At 43.7% G+C, this 16,586-nt stretch overlaps 1 protein-coding gene across 2 annotated transcripts in view; it reads right to left on the bottom strand.

The window, feature by feature from the left end:
• The window catches only part of QDPR (quinoid dihydropteridine reductase), a 25,036-nt gene that overhangs the window by 2,714 nt on the left and 5,736 nt on the right, over positions 1 to 16,586 (bottom strand). The window contains exons 2-6 of one of the 2 annotated variants that reach the window (XM_020809831.3): positions 15,796 to 15,888; positions 12,637 to 12,733; positions 10,251 to 10,391; positions 1,326 to 1,434; positions 106 to 189 (exon numbers count right to left, since the gene is read on the bottom strand). In XM_020809831.3, the coding sequence (XP_020665490.3) occupies positions 106 to 189; positions 1,326 to 1,434; positions 10,251 to 10,391; positions 12,637 to 12,733; positions 15,796 to 15,888 (524 nt within the window). Of the gene's footprint in view, positions 1 to 105; positions 190 to 348; positions 789 to 1,325; positions 1,435 to 10,250; positions 10,392 to 12,636; positions 12,734 to 15,795; positions 15,889 to 16,586 lie in introns of those variants that run through there. The other variant, XM_078394064.1, reaches the window with a different exon arrangement.

The raw sequence follows: 16,586 nt of genomic DNA, 5'->3' as shown, positions 1-16,586 counted from the left end.
ACAGAATAGGTTTTTGTGCACAGAATGGATTTTACAGACAGAAGCAACTGAGATGCAAACAGTGGTGTCCCAAGCCCTTCAGTGAGAAAGCCAATGTTTACTCACTCAGCAATCAAATCTAATGGTGTCCATGAGCTAAAGTCTGCATCAGGCATGGATTTCCTGTTCATAGGTGTATCCAAGGTAACCCTAGAACAGAGACAGATAAGCCCTTCACATGTGCATCTGACAAATGACATCAGCACACCATGTGCAGAATGCTCAGCAGACGATGACAGATTATCCTTTCTTTTAAGATCTAGCATTTTCACTAAAAATACAGAAATAACAATCTTTGAACATTAGAAATTTATTTGCAAGCAAGCATTTATTATGCGAAGGCAAGTAATACACACACACACACACAAGCTTTGAGTGTCATTTGGAAAAAAACAAAAGGAAACATCATTTCAGGAGGGCACACCATTTTGAGTAGACACGAAAGGCTATTGCCATCTCTGGATGTTGGTTCACTGAAATGTGCTTTGGTTTTTCCTTCCAGAGGGTGCATATTTAAAGGCAGCTGATGATGGAAAAGATGGATTAAAGTGAGAGGGGGAAGGAAATCTGGTTAGGAAAGATTACATGCTCCCTCTGTTTCCTTTCGATCCCTCTTACTCTCCTCCCCAGCAACTACTCTGCTCGAAGTCATGTCCATCCATAACAGCTCTTCATTTTGCTTGTGGGACTTCCTTACAGATACTGACTTCTTATATACCATTTCTTCCTCTGATTGTCAGCATGTTTTCCTGTCAAGGAAATATAGTGGCTATCATCACTATATGCCCAGTAATAAGAACTCAGATGCTATTATGCATTGTTTTCAGAAAAATGAATCAGACCCAGTCTAACATAAGATTACTTCCACAGCAGTAATGTCACTTATACTCTTACATGTATTTTGAACTAATTATGCACACGATGAATCTTATTGCTCTAACACTTACGTTTTTTCTCCGATATTCAGTCTAAATCTGGCTTTCTGTAACTTGAATTCATTATTACATATCCTGCACTCTGGAATGATCAAGAACAGATCCTGCCTTTCTTCTGTATGACTATCTTTCAAGTATCTGAAAAGCGTTATCATATCTCCCGTCTTCTTAGTTATGGACATTCAAAAAATTCATTTTCATAACCTTTGTAATTTCAAGTTGCCAAGTTATCTGTTCAAGTAGACTAGAACCCAGTGAGTTAAGAGTTGGTTCATTTAACATGACACATTTTGGGCACACCAGCAGTCTGAAAACAAACAATGTCACCGGACAGATACACAAAACACTTACGGGAGGAGAGCAACTGCAGCAGACCCACGTGGCAAACCACTGCTTGAACCAGAGAGGCTCTGACAAAGCTGGTGGATGGCTGCTTTAGCCATGCCATAACTAATCATTCCTAAAAGAAAAGAAAAAAAGAATTTTGCAATGCGAACGAATTAAGATTAGGAAGCACCGTCTCCTTATAAATTAGCCTTACTGGTTCAATAAAATAGTGTGTCATTTTCCAATGCTTTCTCCTTTATTTAGCAACATTTTTAGAATATCGTAACCCCACTTCCATATTTTTGATCGCAAATGCGTGGGGCCATCTGGGAAGACATTATAGTGCATATTTTGCAGTAAATATGATCCTGCACATTAGACCATATGTGTAGTAAAGGAGAAGTATAAATCAATAGAAAGTGATTCTTTTTGTTGTTGCTACTGTTCATATTCAAGAATACAATCTGTTAGAAAAAAGTTCAGACTATATAGCAAAATTGTATTCTAAGAGGGGTAAAATCAATAAAGTGAAGCACTATTAAATTCCCCTGAAATTCAACTGACAGAAGACTAGGATTGTAATCCTAATACACTAAACAATGAACTATAATGGACTCAGTGCAACTTATTTCTGAATAAATAAAGGCATGATTTTGTTGTTAAGAACGCATTTAAATTCCATTAAAAGACATATACTTCAAGCCCACTCTTATGTTCTCAAAAGTAAGTTTCATTCACTTATTTCAATAGGATTACAACATGAATGTGCCTAAGATTCAAGAGGACTAATTTTTAAGTAGGCAGGTTTAGGACTGTGCTGCACATTCTCCACCACCCTGGAAGGCATGCAGAGGTCCACCACCACCACCGCTGCTGAGAGCCTTCCTGAGGTCTCAAAGGGCTTTCCCCCCAACATTGGAGGAAGCCGTTTGGGAGCTCCAAAGGCAAAAGGGCAGGGAGAAAGGGCTGGAAATTGGAATTTCCAGCCCTTTCTCCCTGCCTTTTTGCCTTCGGAGGTCTCAAATGGCTTCCTCCAATGTCGGGGGGAAAGCCGTTTGAGACCTCCGAAGGCTCCCAGCAGCGGCAGTGGCAGTGAGGAACTTTGGATGCCTTCCAGGGCTTCTCCGCCTGGAAGGTATCTGGAATTCCCCCTCCCGCCGCCGCTGCTGTTGGGAGCCGAGCCACGCCGGGCGAGCCCAGCCATGCTAGGACTCCTGGACTTCCCCCACTGGAGTCTGAGCATGACCGGGATCGCCCGGCACAGCACAGCTCCCAGCAGCGGCAGCGGACCTCCAGATGCCTTCCCTGCCGACGCAGGCTTTCCCGGGCAGTAGACCGGGCCTACCGGGGGAAGCCATCCCCTGGTAGGCCGGGTTCACTCTGGGAAAGTCTGCATCAGCAGGGGAGCTCCGAGAGGCCTCTGGCAGTGGCGCCGAAGCCCTCGGAGTCCTCTAACAGTGGCAATGGCGGCGGCGGAGCTCCGAGAGGCCTCTGGCAGCAGCACTGAAGCCCTCGGAGTCCTCTGGTAGCAGCGATGACGGCAGCGGGGTACCCTGGAAGGCTTCAAAAAGGTAAGGTTATTTTTTTTTACATTTATTTTAATTTTGTGTGTGCATGGGGGGGTGTTTCTTGGGCGGGTTATGAATTAACTGGTTTTCAATGCATTCCTATGGGGACTGCATTTTTGACCTGCGGACTTTTCAACCTATGGACCCCGCTCCAATACGGATTAATTCCGTAGGTCAAAACCCCACTATATAACAGTCCATTCAAATCCAAGGTTGAGCAAAGTGTGTCCCTCTATATATTGTTAACTGTGACTCCTAGCAGCAATAGCCAGTGTAGCCAATAGTGAGAAATGCTAGGAGTGATTTTTTAAATTTTAAAGGCTACTCCTGCCTGTCCCACGGCTCCCAAAGGCTTCCACAGGGCAAAAGGGAGCCTGAAGGAGCCTTGAAAACAGGGGGAATATAAAGCTTTTAATTAGTGTAAATTAAACATTTCTGGCTCCTGATCCAGGTTAGACCAAGTGCAATGTTATGCAACTACATTTTGCCCAGTGTGGCTCTAATGGCAAAGCAAGATGTAATACAAGCACAAGCTATAATGTAAAGTCTGACCACCTGATATCTGACTTAATAAAAAATGTCTAGGCCAAGATCTCCTGTCAGAGTATTAAAAATTTACAGGCCTGAACAGAACAGAACAGAAGCATTAATGAGCTGCCATGATATCCAGGTTTGTAAAGTGCTGAGTCACAGTGAAGAGGTGGTGCCTGGATGATGCAACATCTGCTCTGATTGGGCAAGGGCAGATGCTTGAGTGTATATATTTGAACTGTACAGAAAAGATGTCCCTTCCCTCTTCAACTGATGATTCCATGCTGTGGTGCTGCCACTCTGTATATATGCTGTAAATACATGTGTCGTGCTGGAAGAAGCTGAATGTGTCTGTGTGAGTTATTTTTCCATCAGGACATGATATAGCACTCTCCTAGCTTCCCACGTGTTCATGCATTAACACATCCCTCATTTTTAATTTCAGATTAATCGGGTTTCAATGATTAAAGGGGATACTTGAAGTAATAATACATAAAGACCAAAGAGGCTTCATACTTAAAAGGAAACTCTCATCAAACATAAGGATGATAATAGACATTTTGGAATATTATGAAATGCATCCGGAAAAGCAGATGATATTAATCTTTTTAGATGCAGAAAAAGCCTTTGATAACGTTAATTGGGAGTTTGAAGGGGCTTTGAAGGAACATTTCTACAAACAATTAACGCAATATATACAATATATATAGTTGTCTTCACCAGAAAAAACCAAGCAATTTAATGAAAGAAAATTATCTAGCAATACAGAAAGAAATTCAGAAAAATCTCAAAGAATTGAGCAAATTACAACTCTCATTTATGGGAAGAATATCAACAATAAAAATGATGATTTACCAAAACTATTATTCCTATTTCAAAATCTACCAATACTATTGGACTTTAAGTATTTTAAGGACCTGGATAGCTTGACATCAAAATTTATCTGGAAGTCTAAGAAATCAAGAATAAAACTTAAATTGTTACAAGATTTGAAAGAAAGGGGGGGAGTGGGACTACCGAATTGGTTACTATATTACAAGGCTTGTGCTATGACCTGGATAAAAGAATGGATAACTCTTGAAAATCAAAGACTTATGAAATTGGAGAGACATGATTTAAAAATGGGATGGCATGGATATGTATGGTATGGAAAACATAAGGAACATTCACATTTGGGAGAACGTATCCTCAGGAAGGCTTTAGGGATAGTGTGGCAAAAATTTCAAGCATGTAAGAAAATTCCATTATGGGTGGCCCCTATAGAAGCGTTTACATTGAAAGTGTTGAACCAGAAAGGAGTGCTGACTACATATGAAAATCTGTTAACTAAAGAACAAAATATAAAGGATAAACAAGAGCTAGAAAAACTGGGCGTAGCCGGTGATTGGTCAATGGTGAAATTAGAATCAAGATACAAAAAAGATAAAACTGTGGGTTTCTTTGAGGGCAAAGTTCAGGTGGATAAACCGTAGATATATACTGATGAAAAAGTAATTTTTAAAGGTATATACAGTGGTGCCCCGCATAGCGATGATAATCCGTTCCGGATAAATCGTCGCTATCCGGAAACATCGCTATACGGAACAAAAAACCTCATAGGAACGCATTAAACCCTATGTGTTCCTATGGGGCAAAAACTCACAGCTATGTGGAAATCCTCCATCCGGCCACCATTTTCGCCGCCTTGGTAAGTGAGGAATCAGTGCAAAAACGTTGCAGGTGGCCATTTTGTTGACCCGGTGGCCATTTTGGAACCACCAATCAGCTGTTTTAAAACATCGCAATGCGAAGATCGGTAAGCGAAACGCTTACCAATCATCGCAATGTGATGTTTTCCCTATTTAAACATCGCAATGCGACTGCTTTTGCAATCGCAAAATCCGCATCGCTATGCGGATTCGTCATTAAACGGGGCGCTCGTTATGCGAGGCACCACTGTATATTTATTAGAGTATGATTTGGAGGATGAGAGGGTGAAGGAGATGATGGTAAAATGAGCAAAAAAATTTGGATATAACATTGATATTGATTGCTGGACTAAGATGTGGAATGAAAGTTATAAGATGATTAAACCAGTAAACCTTAGGGAAAATATCCTCAAAATGTTTTATAGATGGCATTATGCACCTGGAAGATTGGCAAAAATTTCAGAGGGTAAAAGCAATATGTGTTGGGAGTGTAAAAAAATGTAGGAACTTATCATATGTGGTGGACATGCGAAAAAGTCAAAAGATATTGGACACAAGTGTGGGAAAGTGAAAGAAATTACTCAGCAAAAATTAGATATAAAACCTGAAATGGCATTATTGAATATCACACCAGAAATTAATAAGAAAATAAAATATTGTCTAATGTACATACTCACAGCAGCCAGATTACCCTGGGCCTAAAAAAGGAAAAGTGAAGAAACTCCAATGATATAAGAGTTGTTAAAGAAGCTATGGGACATAGTAGAACTGGAAGTGTGTCCAGAAGCATTGCGGGAACAACCAAGAGACTATGTGAAACAAAGCTGGAAACGAATATATTCTTGGGCCCAGAGGAGGACAGGAGTTAAGGGCGAATTTGATTATATATGTATTCAGTTCACATTGGGAACCCAGCTGGAGAAAACAGAGTCAAATGAAGCTGGAGTCTCTGACTCCAAAAGGGTGATGGTTTTTTGTTTTTGTTTTTTGTTGGTGTTTTGATTATGTAAGCTGTGTGTTTTGTAGTGTATTAATGCAATAAAATGTTAAAAGAAAAAAAGAAAAGAAAAAAAGATTAATCCGTTCTGTCTGAAGAAAAAAATAACAAAACAAAGAAAATACGTACTGTACAGTAAGCAGAGCAAGCTGTGACAGCTGCCACCGAAGGCTTCCCCAGCCCCGGCTTCCCCATCTCCTGGGGTTCCCCGCTGCCATTACAGCTTCCTGAAGGCTTCCCCGGCTTCCTCACCCCTGGCTTCCTGGGTTCTCCGCTGCCATTACAGCCTCCACCAAAGGCTTCCCCGGCTTCCTTGCCCCGCGCTTCCCTGGCTTCCCCGCCTCCCGAGATTCCCCACCACTGTTACAGCCTCCGCCGAAGGCTTCCCCGGCTTCCTCTTCCCCGGCTTCCTCTCCCCTGGCTTCTCCGCCTCCTGGGATTCCCCGCCACTGTTACAGCCTCTGCAAAAGGCTTCCCCGCCCCCAGCTTCTCCACCTTCCACGGTTCCCAACCGCTGTTACAGCCTCCTGAAGGCTTCCTGGGCCCGACAGGGAACCCCAAGGGGTGGGGAAGCCTTCGGCAGAGGCTGTAATGGCAGAGGGGGATCCCAGGAGGTTGTGAAGCCAGGGGCGGGGAAGCCAGGGAAGGCTTTGGCAGAGGCTGTAATGGTGGTGGGGAATCCCAGGAGGCGGGGAAGCCGGAGATGGGGAAGCCAGGTCAAGGAAGCAGGGGAAACCTTTGGCAGAGGTTGTAACGGCGGTGGGAAATCCCGGGAGGTGGGGAAGCCAGGAGTGAGGAAGCCAGGGGCGAGGAAGCTGGGGAAACCTTTGGCAGAGGCTGTAACGGCAGCGGAGAATCCCAGGAGACAGGGAAGCCAGGGGTGAGGAAGGTGGGGAAGCCTTCAGCAGAGGCTGTAACGGCAGCAGGGAATCCTGGGAGGCGGGGAAGCCTTTGGCAGAGGCTGTAAAAGTGGCAGGGAACCCCGGGAGGCTGAGCCCAGTGAGGATGGTCCGGCAGCTCGTCTTCTGCCAGCGACAGCGGTGGCAGCGACAGCAGCAGGGAAGCCTGGAAGGCTGAGCCTCCCTTTTCCTAACCATTGGGGGTCTAAGAAGCAGCCTCTTCACCACCAACTTTTTGAATTTCCCGCCCTTTACCCCTGCCTTTACCCCTCCCTTTACCCCAAGTCTATAACTCAAAACTCTGGCCGAAAGTCAAAGCAAAGTTTTGCGGCCGGATATTTTCGTATCTCGAAAATTTCGTAAGTAAGGACGTCCGTAAGTCGAAGCCCCACTGTAAAGCAAAACCAAACACTGTTGCTCAATCTGGTCTAGGCGTGCAAAATGAAGCAGGAGAGTGAGTCAGATAACTGTGAAGCCAGTAATCTGTTCATTGCATATACAGGCTTTAAATAACCAAACAAAAAAAATCTACATGTGAATGTTACCAGATGTCCTTTATAAAAACCAGTCTATATCCTATAATTGGAAGTAGAGGATAAAAGAATCTATTCACTCTAATTTCAATAATTTCAATGGCATTCCTAAAGAATGTAAAGGTCCTATAAAGAACAACTTTACATTCCTAAGCTCAAACAACTATGAACCAGAAGAACTATGGATTGAAACTAGAAATACAGTGGTGCCCCGCATTACGACGATAATCAGTTCCATTAAAATCGTTGTCATGCAAAGTTGTTGTCATGCAAAAAAAACCCCATTGGAATGCATTGAAAACCGGTTAATGCATTCCAACAGGGAAATACTTCATCGTCCAGCAAAGATTGCCCACAGATAATCGCCGATCAGCTGTTTTAAATCGCTGTCTTCTGAAGCTTCCGTACGGAAAACAGCCATTTTGCGAAGGGAGGGAAGCCATTCTGCGAAGGGAAGACATTTTGCAGAGCCGGAAAAATTATCATTTTGCAAACAAACGGTTCGCAAAGCAAGGACCTAATCAACGTAAAGCGGATTTTCCCCATAGGAACCATTGTTTTGCGATCGCAAAAAAGTCATCATCAAGCGATTTCGGCATTTACCGGGATAAGCATCTAGCGGGGCACCACTGTATAATCAGCGATAAAGGGAAAGGAGAAGGAAATAATATGACGAAACTATTCCTATAGCCAAAAGATTTGACAGGTAACTGATGAAACTCTTAAAACTGTTGAAGACACGTGAAACAAAACTAAAGAGTGACAGAAAAAGGGTCAGAACATAAATGCAACTTTTCAGCATATGAGTATGAAGAGCATTATTATAATAACCATAGCTAAGAAATAGGGGAACAACAAATACAACATCAAAGGAAACAGATCTCTCCCATAAGACCCAAGATACCAAAGGGACAAGAATGATAGATTACTTCAAAAAAGAATATTTTGATGAAAAACCTGCAATTCAAAGCTCTTGAAAGAAACAAATAACCAGGAAAAGATGGGATACCAATACAGCCGATTTCAAAAATTGCAGAAACTAGCTCTATCAAAATCGTAATAGTATAGGCCAACAAGTATGGACAATACAACAATGGTCCACAGCCTGGAAAAGTTCTACACACAATTGAATCTCAAAGAAAGGATATGCCAAGGAGTGCAGTAACTATAGGGCCACCATATTTATTTCCCAAGGTTTTCCTGATGTGTAACCTATATGCTAGACAAGACAATACTGCTAAATAGATAATGGTTACTGTTTGAATAGAATATGGAGAAGCAGAATTGTTTTTAAAAGACAGATACGGAGCACATTCTGTCTTCCCATCTATTTTATCTATATGCAGAATATACACAATGAAAACTTTGAATAGACTTAGATGGAAAAGTGAAAATTGGTGGAAAATATACAAATAATTTAAAATATGCAAATAACATATTACTGGCAGAAAGTACCAATTACTTGAATTAGTACTGATAAAGGTTGAAAAAGTACAAAAACAGGACTCTGTAACTGATACAGCAATCATTAAAGAATTATGTGACTTTAACACTGACAGTGAAAAACTGAAATTGTTGAAGAGTTTGCATACTTCAATTCAATCTTCCATTAAAATGGAGTGCAGTCAAGAAATTAGACAATTCAGAATGACAGCTACAAAGTAGTAGAAGAGATCCTTAAATATAAGTATGTGTTGTTGGAGACTGAGGCTCAAAATATCCGTATCATGGTATTTTTGATTGTTCTGCATAGAAGTGCTGGACAATGAAGAAACACAACAGATAAATAACTGATTAATTTGGAATGTGGTGTTGCAAGAAAGCCATATACAGATGCCATGGGCTGCTGGAAAAAGCTGAAGGGAGTGTTGAGAAGAGAAAGACACATGACTGCACATAAATCAAAAAAGGAACCCACAGGCTTTAGTTTGTAAAACCTTAACAGGGTTGTTAATAGCAGGATCTTTCAGAGGTCATTAATGCACAGGGTAGCCATAGGTCAGAAGCAAATCAACAGCACATAACAGTAAGTATTATAGTTCTGAAACTGAATCTGCAAGGCTTGCAGATATCCTCAAAGTCACGAGTTGTCTGAATTTTAAAAATTCAGTAGGTTGAATATGAGCTTCTTTTTCTTGCATACCACTCTCCCCATTCTCGTGAATAAGAAAAGCAGAAAAAATCCTGCAAATCTCTTCAATGTGATTAATTCAGGTCACATAATTCAGTGTTTCTTGGTGCAGAATTTCAATCCCGTGTGTAGGTTATTTTTACTTTCGGCATAAGTACAGCAAAATCCTTCCTACTTATAGTTCTTTAAATTGCCTTCTGCAGAAATAGCAGGCATGAAATAATGACAGCAAAGCCCATTTCAAAACTACTGACATGGCTGAAGGTCATTTGTCTTTGAAGCAAGGCAGACTCAGATGTAGTGTAATCCAAGATAAACAAGAAGGGGCACTGCTTACTTTTAGTAAACAAGATATGAGCTTAATCACATCTTGTTTCATAACTTGGGGGGGGGGGAGAGCTATAGCCCTTAAGTCTAGTACCTTTTCTGAGCTCTACTGCACTTGCCACTTTCAACATTTCTTCCAAGAGGATTTCAGTCCTGTGCAACAAAGAATGAAAAACCCAGGATTGGCTTTTCTAAAATGTGAACAACTGAATTCATAAACTCCTGAGCAAATTTAACTCACACACAAGCATGCACACACACCACTTTAATTTTACCTGGTGTTCCACCTAATGCTGCTTTTGCCCCTGTTAGGGTCAATAAGCCTCCTTCCTTCAGGTACCTGGTGGCCAAATGGCTAGAAATCGTTGATGTCCAAACACTTTGCTTCCACATCAGGTCACTGTTTTTGTATAAAGCTGGTAGGCAAAACAATTACAAGACACATGAGACATCAAGGATCCAACACCCCATTTTTTTCTTATTTCTACTTGTACAACTAACCATCTGCTACTATGGGTAACAGTGGATCAGACTTTTCCCTGTCCTACAATAATAGCTGAAAAGACTGACTACTTCACAGGTCCAAGGATTAGGTTTCTTTAGCTGTAGTTGCCATGTACTGCACACTAGGCATGCTGTTCCAATTCAGCTTTCAATACAACCGAATATTATAGTTCTAATTCTATGATTTGTCTGAATCAAGGTAAAAGCTAACATGAAAGCAAAAGTTTATTTTGGATGCCCCTACAAAACCATATTCTCATGCACATCAATTTATGGTTCCTAAAGGATAATGGAGACACCACAGCCCTATTCAAGAATTCAATGCAAGGATTAATCTGAATGTGAAAACAGAGGGAGAAGACTCACTTTGCCTCCTTCATCTTAATCTTTTATGTGTTGCGGCCTAAATGTTAAGGGCACAGTATGGAACACCTCAGTGTAGCCCAGGGGTCTCAAACATGCGGCCCTCCAGGTGATATTGTGGCCCCCATCTTGCCTCCCCCCCCCGAAGCGCCCACCCATCCTCTGCTGTCAAGAGTCAAAAAAGCCTCACCTCGCTCGCTGGATGTCTCCCAAGACAGCACCTCTTGCACCCTCCATCCGGAACTGCAGCCTGCCAGCTGGCCCGCCTGTCTGCCAGCTGGCAGGCTGCAGTTCCAGATGGAGGGTGCAAGAGGTGCTGTCTTGGGGGAGAGCCGGTGAGTGAGGCGCGCTGCCGGCCCTTTTCCCAGAGCGCCCGAGCTGCCGCTGAGTGATGCCTGAGAGCAGAGGTCGCTTCCAACCCATCCTCAAACAGCGCCTCCAGGCCACCAACAGCAGCTGCCACCGCCACCTCTTTCAGGGAAGCGGCTCTCTGGCTCTTTTTCTCTCTTGGCACCCCCAGCACCATCCCGGCCAGTGGCCGCTTCAGCGCCTGGCGGTGCTTCCTCCTCCTCCTCCTCCTCCTGCTTCAGCCGCCTCAGCTCCCTGTCATGATGGGGATAGCTGCTGCTGCTGAGTGCACCTTTTTTTTGAGGCGGCCCTCAGAAGGTTGCCGGACCTCCATGTGTGTTTTTTTTGTGTGCGTGAGTGCGCACACACCTGTGTGGGGGCCGCCCCATTCTGTTTAATTTCACATGTTCTGGTGGGGGCTTTTCTTCTTTGGCAAGGTGAATTCTGTGATTTTTTTAAAATCTTATGTCATGCCCTCCCCCCCTCCAAGGAGGAGAGGCTCGCATGCCTCTCCTCATCCTCGGAGCCCCAGCCGGACTAAGGAAACTCCTGGGCGGCTTTCTCGGGCTCTTGCTCCACTTGGCAGAAAATCTGATGGGGCCCAGCCTCACCCAGACTCTGCCTCCAGCAGCCCCCAGGTAAATTGAGTTTGAGACCCCTGGTGTAGCCCCAATCTGTAATTTTATAAGGGGATTCCACTGCCTGGTGAGTCCCCATAATTAGATTTAGCTCTTTACACTTACACACACACACACATACACACACACACACAGAGAGAGAGAGAGAGAGAGAGAGAGAAGGAGGATTGCTGCTTCCTCTGCTTATGCATTCAAGTTAACCCTATCTTGAACAGCCGAGTAAGGCATTAGTGGAGTGTCAACAGACAAACCATCATTAAAGTGTTCCATCAAACCACAGTATTATGGGTCAGACATCATAAAGAAACTAGTCTCCTCCGAAGCCACACACAGAGAGAAAAAAGAAAAGAAGTTTTCAGAGTTACCCATGTTCAAAAAAAATCATTAATTTGTTGCGACAGGATTTTTTAAATTGTTCCAATGGGTTTGCACAATGAACATTTTAGGGCTATTTATTACACACATGATTCCTACTAAAGATCTAGTCTAGGACTCATATAACAGTTTGTTCTGATGTGGTTTATGTCTCTAACAATGGAGACTGGAAATGCTTTATAGTATTATATGAAAACCTGATGTTGATTTCAGACACTATAACTTCCTGGAATTGAACTGGGGAGCAGAATGCCCACCAAACCACTAAATACTAAGAATTTTCTTCCAGTGGGCTTTGATCTCATTAAATGTCAGACAAACGCAAATATCACTAATATGCAAAAAAATGTACGCTTTGAAACTGGAGGAATTTTCATGAACAGTCTCTTATTAGACAAGACAAATAAAAGAGAAATATTAATTTACAACTTACATTTTGCTTTTGCATTACCTCCAGCCCATCCACCAGCTACACAAAGGATAGCATCAACCTTTTTCTCACCCAAGAGTTTTTCAACATCTTCTGTTACCTTTAAATATGTGAAAATGAAGAGATTTTAAAAGTCCAGGAACATTGCCCTGGAGTTCATAAACATCCTCACATATTGGATTTCAGTTTCCTAGGTCTCAATGAAGTGGTAAAACTGTGTCTCGACTGTATAACTTTAGTGTGTAGGCAGAAGTTTGCTGAACATTCACGTAGTGGTTAGAATGCTAGACATGGATTGGGGAGGCCCAGTTTCAAATCTCCACTGAGCCATGAAACTCACTGAGAGTGGTCTTGGGATAGTCACTCTCTCTCTCAGCCCAACCTAATTCACAAATATGTTCCCCTGGTAAGCTCTTGAAAATTCAGTCTGAACTGGTAACAGTGATGTTACAGATTCACATCTCAATACCCACATCAGGCAGAGACAAAGGCTTGTCTATTCATGTGTACGCCTCACTCATTCATAAATCATAGAGCAGAAGTCTTAATCTTTGTGGACAGATGAGGTGGGAGGGCAGATATCCTTTCAGTAAGAGGGAGAAAACTGCCCTTCTCCAAATGCTGTGCAATTATGTCTCCTCAACTAATTCAGGCAATCATAAAGGATGGTAGGAAGGGCAATCCAACCACAAGAACCCACCCATTTTATGTAAATAGCACAGTCCCCTACCCCCCAAAATCATTACTTCAAGCTATTTTTTCCAATCTGGTGCTAACAAAGAAAGCTAGGAAGAAAACTGGCTGAAAAAGTCATATTGCAGGGTGGCTAGAGGGGAAAAATCAGCTCTTTAATCAGGGTATTACTTTTGATGCAAGGAAAAGGACTCTCTCTGCGTACACACACACCTTACAAGCAGGTCTATCAGGAACCATGATTTTCTTCATTGTGTCACATTCCCCCCCCCCCCGAACCAGATCTTAGAAAGCAATTCAGGGTTCTACGGTTTTACTTTATGGGAACAGGAGACCAAAGTTCAAAGGGCAAGGAGAGCAATAATTATGCTCAGATTGACAGCCCTGGGACACAACCATGGCAACTGAGGAGGATATTATAGGATCCTTTCTCTAATATTTTTCTCTTACAAAGAAGCAATGACAACTTTGCTAATCCTTGCACTAACTGGGATATAAGAAGATATGGGGCAAGGCTTAATATAAGTCTCTGTCTGCCAACATTAAGTCTTGAATCTGTTTTCATACCATAATTCTGGGTTCATCAATTGTTTATAATAAAGGGTATGGCCTGAGCAAGAACAATGGGTGTTTCCTTCACCAATAAAGAATCTCAAAAAGACACTGTCCATCCAGGATTGAAAGGTAGGGCCTCTAGAACAGAGGTCGTCAACCTTTTTCCTACTGCGAACTGGCTGAACCTCTGAGGGAGGCGGGGTGGCCCCTCGCACTCTCAGACGCTTGCACAAAGCGGCGGCAGTGGAAGCCTGGGAGTCTGAGCGTGGCCAGGGTGCTCCCTCTGGCCGCTCACCTCCTGACGGGCTCCAACAAGGCCGGGGGCGTCACTCCTCACCGCCTTCCGAGGGAAATTCAAATACAGCCGCTGGTGCCAGTTCTGGAGCTGGAGGCACCAGCGGGGGCATCGGCCTGCTGAGGGAGGCGAGGAGCTTTCTCTGGAAGCGGTGGCATCTGGGCTTGAGTGTACTAAGTGCTTGGGGAAGTGACCCTAGTGTGCCTTCTGTGCGCCCAATCGGTCCTAGCTTGGAGGGATGGGGAACATTCAAAGGTGTTCTGGGTTTTCTCGAATCACGATGGGGTTGGAAAAAAGGCCTTGCCTGAAGTGCGCACGGCTGCTGCCAGACTGGGCCAGGGACCTGGGTGGCTGACTTTGGTATCGGAGAGAGCTCTCATGGTGCCTGTTTAAACCCACCCTCTGTTTGCCCCTCTCAGCAATTTCTACTTAGGGCAGATGGGGCAGGCGGGGGGCCGCACACAGCCGCTTATGCTTCCCATGCTTTCCTTCAACCCACTGAACCCATTGCTAATTTTTATTTTTATTTTTAAGGAACTGAATGTTTAGCTGTTAATGGGGGTTTTGCTGTAGGGGGGTGACTAGATCATCCTGGCTGGTTCAGGGTCAGAGAGAAGAGGGAATTTAGGCTCCCAGAATTTCCCTCCCTTTGCATGAAGGGGGGAGGGCTGGAGTTTTGCGAGGAGCACCGACCCTGGCCTCGTTGGAGACCACCGGGAGGCCAGCAGTTGGAGCACCTGGCCGTGCTCTGCCTTCTGGCTCTTGGCCACACACCCTGCTGCCGCTGGCCGCGAAGACAGACTTCTTAAGCCCCCCCCGCACGCACTCCCCTCCCCACAACTGCTTTGCATGTGCAGGCATATGCATAAAGGGGTGAGGGGGCGCTCACGCCGGTGCTGGCATGCATGCGCATGAACAAAGCAGTTGTGGGGAGGGGAGTGCGTGTGTGGGGGGGTGGCCAAGAGCTCAAGCCACGGACCGGCAGTGGGCTGTGGACCAGGGGTTGACGACCTCTGCTCTAGAACACAGAACACTATTTCCAGACAGTTTACAAGCGAAAACCCATCATTTTTAGAAAGCAACAGGTGAATATGTTGAAAAGAGATAAAGTAACAGTAAGGCAAGTGAGATGCTGAAGTAGGTGAAGATCACCTGAGATGGACCCTCACTGAGGTTGCATTGCATTCAGTGTTGTGGAGGCAGTTAAAAAGGAATATCAAGCACTGTCCTCTTCATTGTCACTTGCACCTCACCACCACACACAAAAACCTTGACCTTTTGTGCTTGAAGCCCATAAATCTTTAACTAGGTTGATTCTCAGTAGCATTTGTTCACAGATTCATAACGTCCAGCTTCTGTTGGCCTGAGTCAGTTACCAGAGCAGATGCAAAGATTTAGCATGCGACCTTGGCAAGCCTAGAATGAATGGCCTACCTGTTCTCTAAGAGTAGAATTATTTCCTTCCTATCTTGGCACAGTGCCTTTAACAACATTATGACAGGCAGAAATTCAACCAGTATAGCACCTGGAAATCCTGAGGAAGGTAGCCCAACATTTCCATGATTTTTCTTGGCTTGCTCCAAACAACAATACAGAGGACATAAAATCACACATACTACCTGATCTGCTTGTTCAATAAAGGAGTCACTCATCTTCACAATAATGCTGGCATTTGCTTCTTCATTTTCTGCTAAGTCAATGCTGGCCACCCACTGATAAAATAAAATAAGATTTTCCTAACTCAACATGAATTTAAAAACTTGTTGCTTTAATTTAACAGACACACTCACTATATTGTGCAGGTTCATTTCAAATGCAGGAGAGGTGGAAGACAAGTGTCAGCTCTGGAAATGAAACTGAACATCTTGCTAAAATGCACACCAGTTTTCTTCTGACTCTGGAGTGCGTATCTACAAAGTGCTTACTGTGCCTCTTTCATGAGGCAAGATCTGTTAAGGCCGTTTTCATTATACAATCACACTAACTCATTCATGGCAATTTAAGGGTGGTCCAGACAAGATCTTCAACTGGCAACCATCCCCTCTTTCCCCAATGAGGGAGGGGAGCAAAATCTATGAATAGTACCTATGCACCACTCACCTGATTGTAGTTTTTACCTGTGTACATTTAAAGACACACTAAGTTTATGTGTGCCCTCCCCCTGCAGATACCCATGGTCCCAAAACACTTGATTTCTCTCTTCTAAGGAAGGGTGGATGTGTGTGCAAGCATGGCAAACTATAAGAAGCTACCCAACAATTATTTGGGGTGCCGATCAATTAAAATGCCCTTGACTGCTTTGGCCATCCAGATTCTTCAGCCTTGTCTCCCAAACCACACGCTGCAAAGTAAGGAACGCCCCCAAGGTCTGACAAGAACACCTCCTTTAGAAGGAATACAATGCCAAGCT

This window comes from Pogona vitticeps, chromosome 5 (assembly GCF_051106095.1).
Source record: "Pogona vitticeps strain Pit_001003342236 chromosome 5, PviZW2.1, whole genome shotgun sequence".
NCBI classification, from domain to species: Eukaryota; Metazoa; Chordata; class Lepidosauria; order Squamata; family Agamidae; genus Pogona; species Pogona vitticeps.
This window is presented reverse-complemented; position numbering and strand designations above follow the sequence as displayed.